Here is a 16,660-nt window from a genome sequence, read left to right on the forward strand (position 1 = left end):
TTGCACGGGACGCCTGTTGCAGGACGCGCGCGCTGCACACCGTGCACACCACATGTTCCATGCTGCACACCCCCACCCCACAGCAGCCCTCGCGGCAGGGACACGATGCCCACCCCACACACAAGGAAGCGGGGCAGGTCCCAGGGATTTTGCCTCCTGCGTTTCGTTGCAATGTGCTTGGTGCATTACAGTGGCACAGCGAGGACATGTGGAAACTCTTAAAACTGCTTCTAAAAAAGCATCCCAACACCTGTCTCAGCAGCTGCAATCGATCACCTTCTGCACTTCTGCAACAAGGGGGAACTGTGCAGGGAGTTAAAAACAATAGGAAGAGTTAAAAGAGTTAATGCAATCCAACCAGAATAGTTAAAAGGGTATTTGAACGGGATTTCACTCTTGCATATAGCTCTGGGAAAGAACTAAGGAAAACAACGTTCTGGAACAAGGCAGTGCTCTGCTACAGAGCGGGTAAAGCTGCACAACGAGAGGGTGATGGTGATTCAAAGATCGAGGCCAAAATTCCTTGAAGTGGTATATTCTTTATTGCAGCGCTGGATGCACGGGGGATCTCTCCACCTATCGTGCATACCCAAAGCGGAAAGCAGTCTTGAATTTATACAATCAATCTATCAATATTCTACAAGCACCTACACATATGCATTACCTATCCCCGCCTTCCCTCGCTTCTCATGCTAATTAGCCTTTTGGCACTTTGCGCCTGCGTAGAGCCTCCCAAGAATTGTGGGCAGGGGTCTTTGGGAGGAAGACCCCTGCCCACGGAATCTGCTGAGCTGGCATGTTTCTTAATTGCAAGCGCTGGTTGTTGCTAATTCTTCCATTTGTTGTATCTTTATAACGAATTCCCATGTCCAGTTTTGAGATTTATAGTCCTTCCATTTGTTCCTCTGTCCGTCTGCCGCTTCCTTATCATGAGTTCCAGTGTCTTGTTTCGAGATACACAGTCCTTGGCTGGGGATTGTCCTTGCCTCCCCAATAGCCTCCTTAATCAGTTTGTTTGTTTTTAGATTTGGGTCTGCTTTTTTACGTTCCTCTCTTAGTTTCCACAGGATTGCTGAAGCTTTAACACAGGAGGTAAAGCTGAAGGTTATGCTCTGGGCAGAAAGGTCTGTTCCTGGGGCCGCTCTTCATCAAGCGAAGGGATACAGAAAAAACCTAACTCAGGCCCATCCACTCATTTTGCAAAGGTGACCAAACAGCTGCCAAGTGGCAAATTCATCCAGGCTCGCTCTGGGAGCAAAAACCAACACCGTCCTCCCAGCTCCCAGCCTCCCCGAGGTCCCCTGTTAATCCCACTCCCTCTTCCCCACGACAGAAAGCGGCTGGTGCTGCCGTGGGTCAGCAACTCACCTCAGTTCCCGGCGGGGTCCACGATTTGGGCTCGACTTTGCTACCCCTGGCTCTGTGCCTCTGGACTACAGCTCCCGGCGAGCCCCACGCCAGCCTCCCCGCCGGGTGCTGTGCCGTCACTGCTTCTCCATGGAAACACTCGGATCGCGTTGCCTCCTCGCCTTGTCCCCTCCTTGCCCGTGTGCTGTTAAAGGTGACATCGCGGTGCTTCTGCAACGCCAGAAAATCATGGTGGTGACTCCCCGGTTAAAAACACACCCCGTTTTGATTGGCAGCTCCAAAACAGGGCTGCAACCCCCCAAACCTGCCATCCGGAGGAGGCTTTCGCTGTACTGACAGCACGTGTTTCTTCTCCACCTGTTTTTCAAAGCGCCTGCAGCAGGAATTCATTAATATATAATTAATTCTCTTATGTGGGTCTGTATCCCTGCCCCTAGAGCTATTTGCATGTGCACAACGCAACGCTGATAGCATCCTTCAGAGCTGGCTGGGAAGGGGCCACGCTCTTGGTGCCCCCCAGCCCCGGGAGAACGTCACCGCCGCCCGCAGGGTCTCCGCGTGGCCTCTCCGGCAGGTTCGTGCTGTGCTCCACTCCCCGCAGCCCCTGAGGTGCTTCCTCCAGCAGGGGCACCCGAATTTCTGCGCCTTGCCAGGATCCTGGTGCAGGGGGAGCGAGCTGGGCAGGCCTCCCCCAGCACGAAGGGGTTCGCCTCGTGGCACATTTTAAGGTTTGCTGCGGGATGTTCGCCGTGCTGGCTGACGGTGTGATGGCACAGCGAATGCAGGAGGTGCCGTTAATTATTTCTACTGAAAGAGAAATACTGAATAATTAATAGATCTGTATTGAACAATTAACAGAACGGGGGGGGCCATGCTGGGAAAGCTGGGGCAGAAGTCCCCAGCTGGGGCAAATGCAGGCTGCTGACCTCATTGCAAGACTGGGAGAAATTAGATCCAGGAACGTTTCCGATATCCCCTTGGGATCCAAAGCCAGAACTGCCAGACAAAACCGAGGTCGCTATTAAAAGCGATCGCTGTTACACACCACAGAGAATCTGAACAATCCCAGGTGTTGTTTCCCTTCTCTGGGCAGGACACAATGGAGCCTTTTTGTCTCTACGACCTTGGGATACTACCAGAAAACAAAGCTATTCAGAAGATCCTTTGCCCCATGGCTGCAGAGCTCTGCCATCTAATCCTCACCCTGGAACGGGAAGATGGGATGCATCGGGCCTTTCCTGATTTAGAGGAGAATGCAGAAAAATTAGCCAAAGCCACTGAAGAACTCGCTTCTGTTGCAAAAAGGTAATTTTGCTGGGTGGCTCCCAGGCAGATTTGGGGGCTGGGAATGGGGAGAAAGGGACAGCAAAGAAACTGTGAGCTGGGGGCACGCGCAGGGCACAGCGCCTGGCCCTGCTGTGCTCTCTGCCTGCATCCTGCTGGAGAGAGGGGAGGTGGGAGGGAGGGATGAGGAGGAAGGGATGGTGGGCAGAGGAAACGCGGTGTGGGCACTACTCACGGGACGGACGAGCTGAGCCCCGTGGCTTCTCCTGCAGGTTGGCTGAGGAGGCCGGCGATGAGGTGTACAAGGAGGAGATGCGTCCTGCAGCCGAGTCCCTCGTCCTGGCGGGGAGACACGTGCTGCTGGCAGCCCGCGAGCTCTGCGCACACCCGGACATCCCTAGCCACAGGGAGAGGCTGGCTGCGGCTGCAAAGAGGGTCCTCGCACAGGCCGGGAAGGTAGCACCTGATGGGCACGGTGCTGAGGCGAGTGTGGGGGAGGCTGGGCTCGGAGACAGCAGGGGGAAGGCTGCAGGAGGAACGCCATCTCCCCTGCGCAGGGCAGGGGCTGGGGAAGCTCCAGTTGGAGCCGTGGGTGTTTCCTCACCTTGTGCTCTCACCAGGGGAGGTCTGCTGGGCAAAACACCTCTGCTCTTCCCACTCTGACCGTGTTTTCCGCTGTGCTGGTTAGATCCTTCAGATCGAAGACGCCGCCGGGGTGAGGAGGACAGTTCAGGCTGCCAACCGGCTTTTGGAGTGCCTGAGCATGCTGCGGGATGCAGGGAACGCGCCAGCACTGCTGGCTGCTTTCCAGAACTTTTCTGAGGCCTTCCTTCTGCTGAACAGTCTGACAGCAAAGCACCTCGAGGAACTCGGAGATTCTCCTCGAAGGACCAGCTTGGTCCAAACTTTGCAGCTCCTTCACAAATGCATTCCTTTGCTCCACGCAGCCAAGCACAGCCAGCTGAAATGCTCCCGGGATCAGCAAGTCAGCCTCCCCAAGGACTGCTCCTTCCAGCTGATGGAGAGGACCATCAAAGAGCTTGTTTCCCTGCTCGTCGACAACCCAGGCAGCGAGGAGCTACAGGACAGAAATGGGATCTTCTCCCAGCACGTGTGCAGGCTGCTGGCTCTCCTCTCTCACCCAGACCCAGCGTACCTGTCCGACAGCGAGTTCAGCGCTCACGTGGAGGCAGTTATCTTCTATTGCATGCTTCTAGCAGACATGTCCAGGCCAGATCTCAAGCAGGATCTGATAAAACACTGCTGGGTTCTCCTGCAGCTGAGGAAAAGTATCTGCTGTCACAGAAGCAAACCAGATGGACAGACAAGGCCAAGCTGGGGAAAAAGCAGCCTGGAGGAGAAATGTCACACCATGAGAGAGGAGCTGGAGAATCTTGACCAGGCAGTGCTCACAGCTACCCTGCACCAAATCCTCGACACCTTCTTTGAGGCTAAAGAGCCCCTGAGGCAGTTAGTCGAAGAAGCCTGTAGCCTTGCAGGTGCAGGGTGTTTTCCAGCAGTGCAAGGACTTTTAAAAAAGCTTCAGCCCCTCACCGCCACCTTCTTCACACGCGCCCAGCAGATGCTCAGAGTGGCAGACTTTGTTCTGGCCAGGTGCACCGAAACACAAACTGCTAGAGAAATCCAAGACGGGGTAGAGTATTTAAAGAGCCTCCTTGCCAGTCTCCCTCCACTGCTCACAGAAAGGAGCAGAAATGCAGCCCCGAGGAGCGGCGCTGAGCAGCTACAGTCCCTGTACCACGCGTGGGCTGGAGCGACGGAAAGCCTCCTGCGGTGTTTTGAGGAGACAGTCGGCATGTGTGAATTCCTTAAGCTATCCATCCAGGAGATGGCCAAGCTCAGGGAATGGTGTGAAGAGGCCCTGGATAGTCAGGACCCCGAGAGGCTCTCCCGGCATGCAGCTAACCTCACCCGCTGGGCTCGCTGGGTCGCTGAAGCTGCTGGCAGGTACGTGGATGGTGCCACAGACCCCATTTTCAGGAACGGCTTGCTGGTTCGGGTTGAACAGCTGGCCGGCTCCATTCTTGAGCTGAAAGCAGCTGCAGCCTTTTGTCCAGAGAGCCTCTCCTGCCTCCGAACTAGGGATGTCTTTTCAAAGGCACTGAGCTGTCTGATGGATACTGCTTGCCGCGTCCAAGACGGGCTGGATGGGGCCAACCACCCAGACATCCTCAGCCCTCTCCGGGAACGAGTACGGAGCAGTGGTGTTATGAGGGAGCTGGAGCTCGGCCCGTCGTGTGCTGGGCTAAAAACCACCGCTGCTGAAGCTGCATTGCAGGAAGATGCCCGAAGGTGCCCACTTTCACAAGCAGGTCACTTACAGCCTGATGTTGCTCCAAGGAAAGGAGACGCGCTCCCTGTCATTGCAGCACTCCTAGCAGCAACGAGAGCCCGCGATACAGCAGCCGTGGATGCAGCTTGCTCTGCCTTGCGTGAGCTCTCCGCCTGCTGCGTCGAGGCAGCAAAGGAGGCGCTGCCTGTGGCTGAGGCTCCCCTGGCGGAGACGCTGGGGCAGTACCCCAAGATTGGCTCACTGACGCCGTGTGTTATTAGCTTGGCCAGGGAAACAGCCCCAGGGCAGCTCCGCCACCCGGGCAAACTTCTCCAAATGGCACTCTCGCTCTCTGAAAGGATCCGTGAGACCAAAGAGTGCCTAGCAGCCGTGGCAGGCTCTTGGTACAGCCTGTCCCAACAAGTGCTCAGCTTTATCTTGTCTGCTGACTTCACGAGCGGCAAACAGGCTTTGGACGAGACCATGATGGGCTTAGCTGGGGCAGTTCAGTTAGCAGGGGACATTGCCAGCATGTGTGGTAGGAAGCAAAATCCCGTTTTCCCTGCGGTCTGGGAGAACTTTCTACAGGTCCAGGCCAAATTTTCACATGCTCAGATGAACACCAAAGCGTTACTTGGGAAAGCAATGTCCTTTGAGGGCTCCTGCAGGTTGGGAGAGGCCAGCCTGGAGCTGCACTGCATCCAGTGGGCTGTCAGCATGCGTGTTCTCCTGGGTGCTATGGATCAGTTCATAGGCAGGGACGGCCTGTTCCTGAGGGAGCTGAGAAGTGCCATGAAGAACAAGCTTTGCTCTCAGAGCCTCCTGGCTGCTGTGTCTGAGAACTCCCTCAGGCTGCAGGAGGCTGCCTGGCTCTCTTACTTGTCCTGCCCTGAAGACTGTGGTCGCAGTGAAATCCTAGCCCTCAAGGAGGAGATAAAGGTGCTGGTGGAAGCACTGCTGGATGCCTCCAACACCCTCTTGGTCTCCCCGCTGTCTACTGCCAGCTTGTACATTCGCTTTGAGCTCCTGCAGACAGACCTGGCCCTCAGGGTCAAGGCGCTGCTGCTCCACCTGGAGGAGGCCAACACCGAACAGCTACGGATCATCCGAGACGTCCTTAGCCCAGCCCTGTCTCCCCTCTCTGAGGAAGAAAGGGAGAAGAGCAAACAGGCTTTTGAACAGAAGGCAAATCAGCTACTGGCCAACATTCAGTGGGTCAGAACCACCCTCCACGATGTCCTGGAGACCACCGCTCAACTGCAGTCGCAGGCAGACCTGCTCTCCGTCGCAGACCACCTCCTGATCCTGACGTCTGATGCGGTGAGCAGCGCCAGCCAGCTCTTCCAAAGCCACCGGGACCGAGGGCATCTCCACCTCGACAGCATCGTCTGGTACTGGGCAGCACAAGCACACTACCTCGTCACACGGCTTCAGGCCGTCCAGGGCATCGGTGGGCACGTCCTGGAGCTCCTGAGACAGCGCTTGCAGAGGGCAGGGAACTGCTGCTCTCCCAGACAGCACAGCAGCGTAGCCAAGCTCTCCGCAGCCCAAGAGCTTGGTGCTGTGAGCCACACATCAGCAGAAACTCACCTGACTGGGGGTGCACGCGCAAACAGAACGGCCGGAGAGGCACATGAAACGGTACAGGAATTTTTCCCCTAGCGAGTCTCAGTGCAGCATAATTGTCAGGGCTGTCAGTCAGCCCAGTTACGCTCACTGGGGAGTACTGGGGTAACTGAGGTGGGCAGGGACCTCCTGGGAGTCAGCAGTCCAAGCCCCTGCACAGAGCAAGGCCAACGGCCGAGTTAATCAAGCTGCTGGGTACCCCATACCACTGAGCCCTGGGTATCCAACCTGACAGAGAGCCTGGCATAAACAAACCCATCTCCAACACCCTGTTTCCGAGGAACTGGTGGCTGTACTGTCCTTCCTTTCCCTAAAATACTGCCCGTCTCTGCTCAGCTTCTCACCTCCCCACAGGCTTTCCTCGGGAGTACTGGCCACTCTGTTCCCACCACAGCTGCTGCCAGTTGCAAGAAGCTGGCAAAAACCTCAGCAGCGTGACCCAAATCCCTCTGCAAAGCAGGTCAGAGTGCTCATTTCTCTACCACAAACACTGTCAGCTTGCAGGACAGCTCTCACTTGTTTGGAAATAGCTCCAGGAGATGATGGCATGGGGCATTTGGACTTAATAGTCCCCCTGTGGGTGAAGGCAGGGGAGAAAGGGGCTGGGTGGGAGGGCGCAGCAGGCTCAGTGAGGTGGCAGGCAGCTGTGCTGCCTCCTTTACTCACCCAAAACTGCGTCGGAAACATGCAGGCAGAGACTTCTCAGCATCGATGCATCTGCACGCTCCAGACTTGAAATCTGTTCAGTTCTTGTCTCGACAGCAGCAGAGCGGTGCTCTCAGCATCTCCCTTGCCAGCAGCCCTAGGAGGCATGAGGGAGAAGACAGTGAGACGCTGCGGAGTGGCCCCAGCAGGATGTCCCAGGTCACCAAGGACATGGCAACAAGGATGCTTCACATGACTCAGTTTCTGAGGAAGCAGGGCCCCATCACGGTATGAAGTGTTTCACCCCCTCTGCCCCAGCACTTTAATAGGCATAAAGAAAAGATTTTTTCCTCAAGAGTGTGGTCAAACCCAGTGACAAAGCTGCCCAGTGCCTGCTGAAACACCAGCATTATCCCACCCTTCTAAGAGTGGCACTGGGTGCCACCGGGAATTACGCTGGGAAGTGCACAAAGCACTGAGGATTACTTTCCTGAAAGGAGATGCAAGTCCTGTGTCGAGTCCTTTCCTCATTTCAGAGCACACCTGGCCTTTCCACGTGCTCCTGTCTTACAGGAAAGGGGTCTGTTTTCTCCTTCTCTCCCGCACCACATTTCTGTTTTGTTTCAGAGCAAGGAGCAGCTGGTCGCCTGTGCCAGGCACATGGCCTCTGACGGGCAGGTGTTTGTCAGATTTGGCCGCCTCGTTGCGAAGAACTGCCCGGACAAGAGCTGCTCCTCGGAGCTGCTGCGCGCCGCAGAGCAGACCCACACCATCAGCAGCCAGCTCGGCATGGTGGCCAGGTGGGTCGCTGCAGGCAGGGACAGCCACCCCCAAGGCTGGTGGCCCCTCCTCAAAGGGATGTGCGTGGCGGTCTCCGGAGGTCCTTGTCGGACCCAGGGGTAGCCCTTAAAGCTCAGCTACACCCGACAGCGCTCCCTCTCCTCCTGTGGTTGCCGTAAGCAGCCCTTTCCTCCCCCACCTTGTCTGCCTCTCTTTCCCCTGCACTCCACAGCTGGAAACCTGCCCCAACAGCGCAGGGGACACCTCTCTGGGCTTTGGAGTACCTGGCTACACAGAAGAAGCCCGCTGGCTGATGCTTCTCCAGTAGTAAAATACTTCCAAAATCCTTTCAGGGTAAAAGCAGTCACTGCAGAGAGCAGGTCTGCTTCGGAGCTGCTCGTGAGCAACGCGCAGAACCTCCTGCAGGCCATTTTGCACGTTCTGAGAGCAGCCGAGGCAGCATGCATCAAAGTAAGTTAATGCTGAGGACACCAAATAGGTTTCGCAAGGTAAGCCCGTGACACGGGGAGCTCCTACAGCCACATCAGGCTCCAGGGAGGTGGCAACTGGCTGCTGTGGGACCTCTGTCAACTCCAGCTAGGGGCGAGGATTGTTACTGTGATGTTTCTGTTTCACGCCTTTGTGCCTCATTTCCAAAGCCTCCCGTGCCTCTTTCCAGGCATCGAATCTGCGCTGTCACTGCTACCAAGCTGGTCCACTTCCCATTTCATTTTTGGACAGGAGAGCAGCAGCATCTCACTGGAGGCCTTTACCTGGAAATATTCCATGTCAGCCTTCGCCTTTCTGTTGTCTCAAGATGAGCTTTGATCAGAAGTCCCAAGAGCTCGCCTTGCAGCTGCCAACAGCGGCTGCCTGATCCAATTGTAAATAGTTTGTGAGAGCAGACTTTATCTGAAAGCACTTAGAAAACACGTACAAATACAACAACGCTCTGCACTGATGCAGTTTTTCTTTGTGGCTTAACCTCCGGTATAATCCTACAACTTTTGCTGAGCCCCAGCATGTCATTTTGAGAGGCAGTTTTGATTGGAATTTTATTGGATGGGGAATCAGCAGGCACTGAAAAGCTCCTCCTGTGCTCACCTGCCCATCCTGGTAGAAGCATACCAGGTACATCCATTTTTCACTCTGCTGATGCCAGCCTGAGCTAAGCAGCCATTCTTTTATCGTGATTGTCTAGATTACAAAGTCCTTCATGACCCAGCTTTTTCTCTTTAGAAATGCATGGATCTACTTACCAACACGCTAACTAGATGGCATTTTTTCCCACTGTCTGTACACAGGTTTTTAAGCATTTTAAGTACTTTTTCAAGCATTAACTGTTAGAAATGCCACATTGATTGCACGCACATCATAACATTCAGACTTGTATGTCGTTCAAGACATTTTAAACCAGTTCATGCACAACAAGATGTTCAAGTATTCAAACATTTTGTCTCCTACTAGGGCTTGCACCAGCCCCCACCTGACTCTGAAGAAGGGGCAGTAGCTGCTTTTTGTATTCAGTGGAGAAAAAACCTGTTGCGGCATAGAGCCGAGGAGTGTTTCAACTCAGAGAGGGACGAACTAGGCCTCCGCAAGACTCAGGCAAGGGCTGAGCCTACCCTCACAGCTATGGTACAAGAACAACCACCCCTGACCAAGAACAACCCCAAGAGTCTGAAACCTGTTCAAGGCCACGCACTTAGGGGCCGTCACCCCGAAAAGCAGGAAGGGATGTGTGCTGCGGACGAGCTGCATCGCCGGCTGGCCTCGGCAGAAAGAGCACAGCCAGTGCTGGACTCGCCCAGCTCCCGGCCCTTCTGCTAGCGCTGCGCTCGTAGGACTGAAAGCACAAGGCCTGGAGAGGCTTTTGTGTGCTGGCTGCTCTGCCTACGGCAAACTCCACCCTGCAGACACTGCATCCTCTTGGCAACTGTATGGCAAGAGGAATAAAACGATGCCACACGCTGCTGTTATTTCCTAAGAGGCCTCTCCTCCAGCTGGTGTCTGAAGTTGGGTAACACAATGTGCTACTGAGCCACAGAGGACAAGGGAGCTGGGGAAGAGCCATCAGAGGAGCTTTGTGCAGGGACAGGGAAACCAGAGGGTTTCCTGTTGAGGAGAACGTCAGCATTCACGGATCTTTGTTACGTGGCATGTGAGCCATTCTAAAACCCTAAACCAGTGGCCACCAACACGCCACCCGGGAATCCCATTCTTTATATTCACAAACTGCTCACTCCCTGCGGGCGTGAGATGGCTGGGGCTCTTACCTAGTCAGCCAGGCTTTTGGGGCCAGGGCCAGGGGGAACGTTATGGAAGGAAAACATCATTGGATGAGGTACCTTTATCACATTTCTTTCAGTAACTGCCAGTCTGCTGTGTTTTCCAGCACCTGAGATGAACAGAAGGATGTAGGAACATACCTGGAGCAGCACCAGCAAATCCGGCTGGGAGGAAGGATCGAGGGATTCTCTAAATGCCTGTTTTGCTCATCCCCTGCACAAGAAAGCTTCAGAGCTGGGACGCCTTTTGCAGCACCCTGATCTTTAGCACACTATCGAATTCCTCTTCAACTAGCGCTGTTGTGTAATTCTAACAGACACCATCCTATCAAGGGCGGCTGAAGGGGATTTGCAACAACCATCACCTTTTCTTCTAGGGGTAACAATCCTAAGTGCTGCACAGAAGTGCAGCCTGAGATACACGATCCTGCAAAAGAGTCACTGCACAGTGGGGAACTCACAGGCAAAACGCAGATTCAGAAGGTAACAAGAACAAAGGTACTACAAAACCTGGAGGAAACAAGAACTGAATGAGAAGGAAGACTAAGGGATAGGGCCACTGACTTCTGAAATGCAAAACAAGCGTGTAATGAAATATTCTACACTTTGCAAGAATAAAATGACTTGATTTTTGTTATGAAGGATTCACATCAAAGTCTTTTCATCATAGTAGAAAAACAGCCCACCAAGGGAGGGTAAAAATCTGCTTACGAGTCCTGTTATCATGGGGCAGCAAGCTCCAGCTGCCAATCTAAGAACACGCAGCCTACCTGAAATGCAGAGAACTGACAAGATGAAGGAATCATTTCACTCCTTCACATCTGCAGGGCCAGCAGGAGCATTTTGTCACTCCTGCTGCCCCTGACTCAGGGCATCCTACAGCCTGCGGAGAAATGAGACTTTTCTCCAAGACCCCTTTCAGCCCTAAAACTCTAGGGCCCACTGCTGCAGCCAAAACATTCAGTGCTGATGATCACCGACCTTGCAACTAGGAGCTTCTGGAGGATCCAGGATAACGATACCGGCTGCTCCCGCTGCTGCTCTCCACTTCACAGCCTCAGACAGCAGCTGCAAGTGTCCAAGGGAGACGCCACCCCGGCAGCACGCTGTGTTTGTGGAAGCGATGGAAGCAAGCCTCCCCTGCGAAAGACACAGTCAGTTCACACAGCAGACCAGACTTGACTTGCTTAGTGGCTGCCGCTCATTCCAGCCAACCTCAGTGGGGCAGGACTGTCCCCGCACACCTTCCTGCCCCTTCTGCTGGGCTCAGTCACCCCCCAGCACCTTCCCTTTCACTTATCAGGTAGGGCAGCACTGGCATCGCAGCAATGAATCTCCTCCGTGTCTCAGGAGAGTAGCAGCAGGCACACCAGATCAGCCTTGGATTCAGGGAAGAAACCTGCAAGGAATAAACCAGTGAGCGAGGGTGGGCAGGAGAGCTGAGCAGCAGCCCATGGACGCTTGTGCTGCCCAGTGGGAACTGCTGGAGCAAGGAGGGAAGGGGTTACACAGGGAGATGACAGGCTGCAGGGACAAGCTAGCTCCTTTCAGATCACATTTCCTTCTTACCTTGTCCCCCTTCTTGCCCAAAATAAAGACCTGCATTGTATTAAAGGCACTGAGATGGCAGTGGATCTCTAAGGTTAGAAACTAGCACACCACAGCCCCCTGTCAGAACACATTCCCTTTTCATCTGCAGCTCCAAAATGGATCCGCCACCCAAGGTCCTTCAATTATCTCAACTGGTATCATTATGTCCTTGGTCTTAGGCTTTCCTTTACCCCTTCTTTTCCCAATACATTCAAAAAGAGAAACAAACAAACAAACAACAAGCAAACAAAACAACAATAACAAAAATGAGTTCAGTTTAGTGATGATATCCTCACTGCCCTGCGGAAGCTGTAACTTGAGGTTACGGCCACCCATCCTGCAAGCATGGACTAATTACCTTCCGCATCTGAACGTGAAACCACACATTTGGCTTCAACAGGACTTACTCCTTTTTCTCTTTATTCCCCTAATCAATCCACGTGCTCTTTCCAAACTATTTCTATTTTTCCCTGCTGTTCAATGCTGGCTCATTTTTTACTGAAATTCTTTAACAACCAAACTTGTCATCAGATGAAGAAGCAGTAAGTAATTAAGCAGGACTAGTGGATTTCTCCAAAATAACGTTGACATTTTGTGTCTAGTTCTCCATTATCTAGTTCTCAATTATTGTAAGTGCTATTTAAAATACCATTTAATTAATACAGTTTATACTCTACAAAATTGGGAAGGCAAATTGAAACCACGATTGCCTTCAGCAACGTCTCCCCTGCCACGTTTTGCACACAGAAACCAACAGCTTCACTAAGCACATCCAAGCTCTGCTCAGCAATGCAGGAGCCAGCTCCCGTTCCTGCCTGCATCGCTGTGTGTCTCAAAGGCTCAAAAAAACAAAACCACAGAAGTTGTGATAACCATCATGCCGTCCCGGTCACAAGTGTTCCCTGGGCCAACAAAGAAGAAGAAAGAGGAAAAGGTCCACCGAGGAAGAGACTTAATGCAAAGAACCATTCCACGTGGGCGGGAACCAGGTGGCAATTGAGCAGAACGCAGATTTTTATTTTCAGTGTAGCTAGCTAGGTATGACTACATTTCCGCTAGGTAAAAAACAAACCAAAAGGTAAAACAAGAGAGGCTTTGAGGACGGTTGTGCTCTGGGCATGCAACATCTTCAGAAATTAAAGAACATGCTCGACATTTCCCGTAGCGACGATGATCTTTGGAGTAAGGGAACAATGATGACACGAGTGTGATCCTGGCACCACTCGGCAAGCTAACTCACTGGCACTCAGCGCAAGGTCTGCTTCAAACCCCACTGCCATCCGACTGGAAAGTGGCCAAGTGGCTGAGCTACAGGCAACTTTAATCACCTTCATCCTTCAGACACCCCCTCTGCTGGTACTCCAGCCATCAGCTAGCTGCCATCACATCAACATCACAGTCGTTACCAGACTTTAGCTGTACCCTTTTTAATTTTTTGTTAAAAATGTCATAAAGACACAATGAATACAAGTACTGCAGTTACATCAATACAAAAAAAGCAATACAAATTAAGCAGCTGAATACAAAAATACATTGAAATACATGAACACCACAATGTAACTTATATCACTAATCAGAATTGTGTATGCGTGAAAAAATTAAATAAAAACCTTTTTTGTATTAGACAACTTAGGTATTCTCCACTTTTAACAGTAACTTTCTTCTAGTTATGTACTTCACAATTTCTTCTATATACAGCATAGAATAAAATACTTTTAAAAGATATGACATTTTTACTCCTCAATATGTGATATAGGTCTCTTTTACACTAAGAATATTGACTGCATGAATAAAAACCAATGTCTTACATCAACTGATCTGAAAAGGAGGATCAACATTTTCCTTTTAAATCATTTATGCATACTTCCGTTAGTAAGTTTGGCTTGATGCGTCAGACAATCCTTGTCAAACAGTGTCTCTCACAGTAATGTACATAATATTGCTTGTATCTATACAATCATACAAATGTGGCAATCATATCTAAATGTTGTTTAGGAAAGAGACAGCTCACACATATACAGGTCTTCAGACTTTCTTAATGACTTATTTACAATGAAAGTGCTTTTATCAGCTCTAACACGATACAGGTTTGTTTTTTTCTACATGTCAATTATTAGTCTCCCTGAAATTGGAAAAAGTATTATATAGAAAATACCACAGCTTTGCAAACACTATAGCATACTGTATAACTGCATGTGGTTCTGAGATTAGCAGCTGAAAAGTGTTGATAATTATAATTTAAAAATAAATAAAGCAAAGAGGTAAACCAGTTACAAAACAGCAGAAAACTGCAATATTCACAACAGTAAAAAGACTTAAAATCAATTGCTAACAAAATGGTGAAGCAGTTGGATCGAAAGTCTTGAAAACATCTTTTAGCGACTTATCATCTGATTCCCCATTCGGATCGTTATCCTGTGTCTGAGTTACCTGTCCAGGCTGTCTAACCTGCCTCGGATCGCTGTACTGCGGTCTGATTAATCCTGATAAAGCTTGGATAGGAAGATTATGCACCGCAGGTGCAGCGCTGGAGTGTTTAGCCTGAGATTTACTGGTGCTATTTGCTTTATCTGAAGTGGCTTCTCCTGATCCTTCCGTATTTTTCTCCACGTTCAAGGCAGGCTTGGGCAGTGACGCATCTTCCGAGAGACTGGGTTCATTTTTGCCAGAGTTTTTCAAAATACTTTTTTTCTGGTTCTCCCCGTTCTCTCCTGAAGTAGCTGGAGCTGTGTCCAACGATGATGAGCTGTGGTCTCTCGGATCATACAAGCTAATACCGCTCAGTATCGAGCCCGGAGTTCCCAGCCTGACACCACTTGACGACAACTTGGGCGCGTAGGGAGGCAGAGCATCGGGGTCAGGCTTAGCGGTCGCAGCTTCCGAGGTCTGCGAGGAACTGGCAGCAGATCTGGCAAGGCGGGGGTCAAATTTGGAAGGGTGTGAATCCTTTGCAACTCCATGATGCGAATCTGCACTAGACAGTCTGTGGAGCCTGGGATCAACGTTTTTTTGTAAGCGAGGGTCTCCTAATTTGCTTGAGCTACTGGTGTGCGAATCCACAGACTGATCCAGATAGCTGCTCCTGCCCGCTAAGTTGTTCTTTGCTTTCGCAGCTAGTCTTGGGTCAGCTGGCATTGCATTTGGATGGGGATCATTTTTCAGATTCCGCAGTTTATTAAGTCTCTGGTCAGCAATGAGTGGAGGAAGAGGTAAATTAATTGAGGAGACGGGGTCGGGCTTAGGCAAAGGTACTGGGAGCAAGTCTTCGGGTGCCCACACAATATGCTTAGCAAAGTTTGGTTTCATCAGGGTAACGTCCATTTTAATGTGGCTGAACTGCCTAAGCTGCGATCGGGGATCCCTCAGTGTTACACCAGGCAAAGGTTCCAATGGTATGAGAAAAGCTCGTTCTCTCAGTTCTCTTTCTGAGTCCTCTTCATCATCATCCATCCCTTTTTGCTTGACTTTTACACCGGTGTGAGGGTGGTGTAAGTCTAGCTTTGCTCCCCCGAGAGATGAGCTGGCATGCCCACCCTCATTAACCTTGTGCATCCTGGGGTCTCGTGCAAGCCGAGGGTCCAAGGCTGCGGATTCTGAAGGCTTTCTGGGGGTCGACCTTGGTGAGGCCCTAAGTCTTGGGTCTGCAGCCTGAGGCCCTGCACCTTTGTCTTTTGCCAGCCTCGGATCAGTAGGAATACCAAGCATGTGCTGCTCTGTGGAATGCTGTTGCCGATTCCTGAAGTTTTCACTTTGCTTCTTCAACGTTTTTAGTATCGATTTAACACTGCTCCCCTCTTCTTCTTCACTACTGGAGTACCAGTTGACATTGTCATCTGAGAAAAGAGGATTCAAGTAAATGATCACTGGGGAATAAAACAGTGAATTTACTCATATAAAGGGTAACTTCTCAGTAAAATAATGGAACTGAGTAATAATACTAATACATCAAGTCCTCACTCACTGTATTACGACCACCATATGACACACAAAAAAAAAAACAACAAATTAAATAGGGAACTGAAACAAAAATAAATGTAGTTAGCTGAGGTACTCCCAAACTCTGCTGCATTCTCTCCACATCTCTCTCTCTTGATATTAATTTGGGAAAATAACCTACTTCCAAACAATTATTTCTACTAGTACTGGTAAAAGACAAGATTTTAAAACTGAGTCTGGATGAAAGTGACCTTGCATTGCAGAGTATGTGAAGTAAAACAGCACCTTTTAGTTGTCTTAAAAACAGATATATTTCAAATGTGGAATTTGCTGCTTCATTACGCAGGTAACAGAAGTACTTCCAGAAGCCACAGAAAAGGGTGCAGCAGCAAGCAGGCCAAGGGACAAACATACTCTGTGCTGCTCAAGCTGATCTGCAGGTTTACTGTTCTCTACTGGCTATAGCTTACAGAAACACTCAAATTAAACACTGCAAATTTCAGGTATTGCAGAGGGGAAAAAAACTGCTCTAGAGAAATAGAATATGCAAAAAAGATCAAGAGGCACAACTGAATAAACAGAATCTAAGAGGCTCTTGCAGTATTGGAGTTAGAAATAATAACCCTGTTTCAATCAGGGGTTTTAAGAAGCAATTGAGTTATCAGCAAGAGAACCTTTTAAAAGTGCAGACTACATCAAAAATTATCCACAGATCTACGGTTGGACTAGATGATCTCAGACATCTTTTCCAACCTAAATGATTCTATGATTCTATCTTTCTACTTTGAACTGAAATGCAGAAACTAAACCTATACTAAAATCCTAGAATAAGCTGGAAAGAAAAGCAAGC

At 50.8% G+C, this 16,660-nt stretch overlaps 2 protein-coding genes and 1 long non-coding RNA gene across 11 annotated transcripts in view; 1 reads left to right on the plus strand and 2 right to left on the minus strand.

The window, feature by feature from the left end:
- Positions 1-519: 519 nt before the first annotated feature.
- Positions 520-12,061, minus strand: LOC137853164 (uncharacterized). 8 transcript variants are annotated; one of them, XR_011094290.1, is made up of 6 exons: positions 11,266-12,061; positions 3,257-7,373; positions 2,888-3,178; positions 2,295-2,364; positions 1,369-2,175; positions 520-1,078 (listed from the first exon to the last, which is right to left on the minus strand). It is a non-coding gene; the product is annotated as an uncharacterized lncRNA (long non-coding RNA). The 8 variants fall into 8 exon arrangements; XR_011094291.1 differs by lacking the exon at positions 520-1,078 and having other exon boundaries at positions 1,175-2,175; positions 3,257-6,723; positions 7,238-7,373; XR_011094292.1 differs by lacking the exon at positions 520-1,078 and having other exon boundaries at positions 1,175-2,175; positions 3,257-3,730; positions 3,809-7,373.
- LOC137853162 (uncharacterized) lies at positions 2,468-10,670 on the plus strand. The gene is made up of 7 exons (XM_068675185.1): positions 2,468-2,673; positions 2,925-3,108; positions 3,341-6,586; positions 7,319-7,504; positions 7,844-8,016; positions 8,350-8,467; positions 9,464-10,670. Exons 1-7 carry the CDS (start codon positions 2,468-2,470, stop codon positions 9,824-9,826), a joined length of 4,476 nt encoding a protein of 1,491 aa, XP_068531286.1. The 3' UTR covers positions 9,827-10,670.
- A 1,224-nt stretch (positions 12,062-13,285) lies between the features above and the next one.
- ZC3H6 (zinc finger CCCH-type containing 6) overlaps positions 13,286-16,660 on the minus strand; it is a 34,172-nt gene continuing 30,797 nt past the window's right edge. For both annotated transcript variants that reach the window (XM_068675186.1, XM_068675188.1), the window contains exon 12: positions 13,286-15,707. In XM_068675186.1, the coding sequence (XP_068531287.1) occupies positions 14,203-15,707 (1,505 nt within the window). In that variant the 3' untranslated portion in view covers positions 13,286-14,202. The remainder of the gene's footprint in view (positions 15,708-16,660) is intronic.

Source organism: Anas acuta, chromosome 3 (genome assembly GCF_963932015.1).
Source record: "Anas acuta chromosome 3, bAnaAcu1.1, whole genome shotgun sequence".
Lineage (NCBI taxonomy): Eukaryota > Metazoa > Chordata > Aves > Anseriformes > Anatidae > Anas > Anas acuta.

Coding starts and splice junctions, on each gene's coding strand:
- LOC137853162 (XM_068675185.1), top strand. CDS start 2,468: ATGGAGCCTTTTTGTCTCTACGACCTTGGGATACTACCAGAAAACAAA. Junction 7,505..7,843: donor GGAAGCAGGGCCCCATCACG/GTATGAAGTGTT, acceptor GTTTTGTTTCAG/AGCAAGGAGCAGCTGGTCGC. Junction 8,017..8,349: donor CAGCTCGGCATGGTGGCCAG/GTGGGTCGCTGC, acceptor AAATCCTTTCAG/GGTAAAAGCAGTCACTGCAG.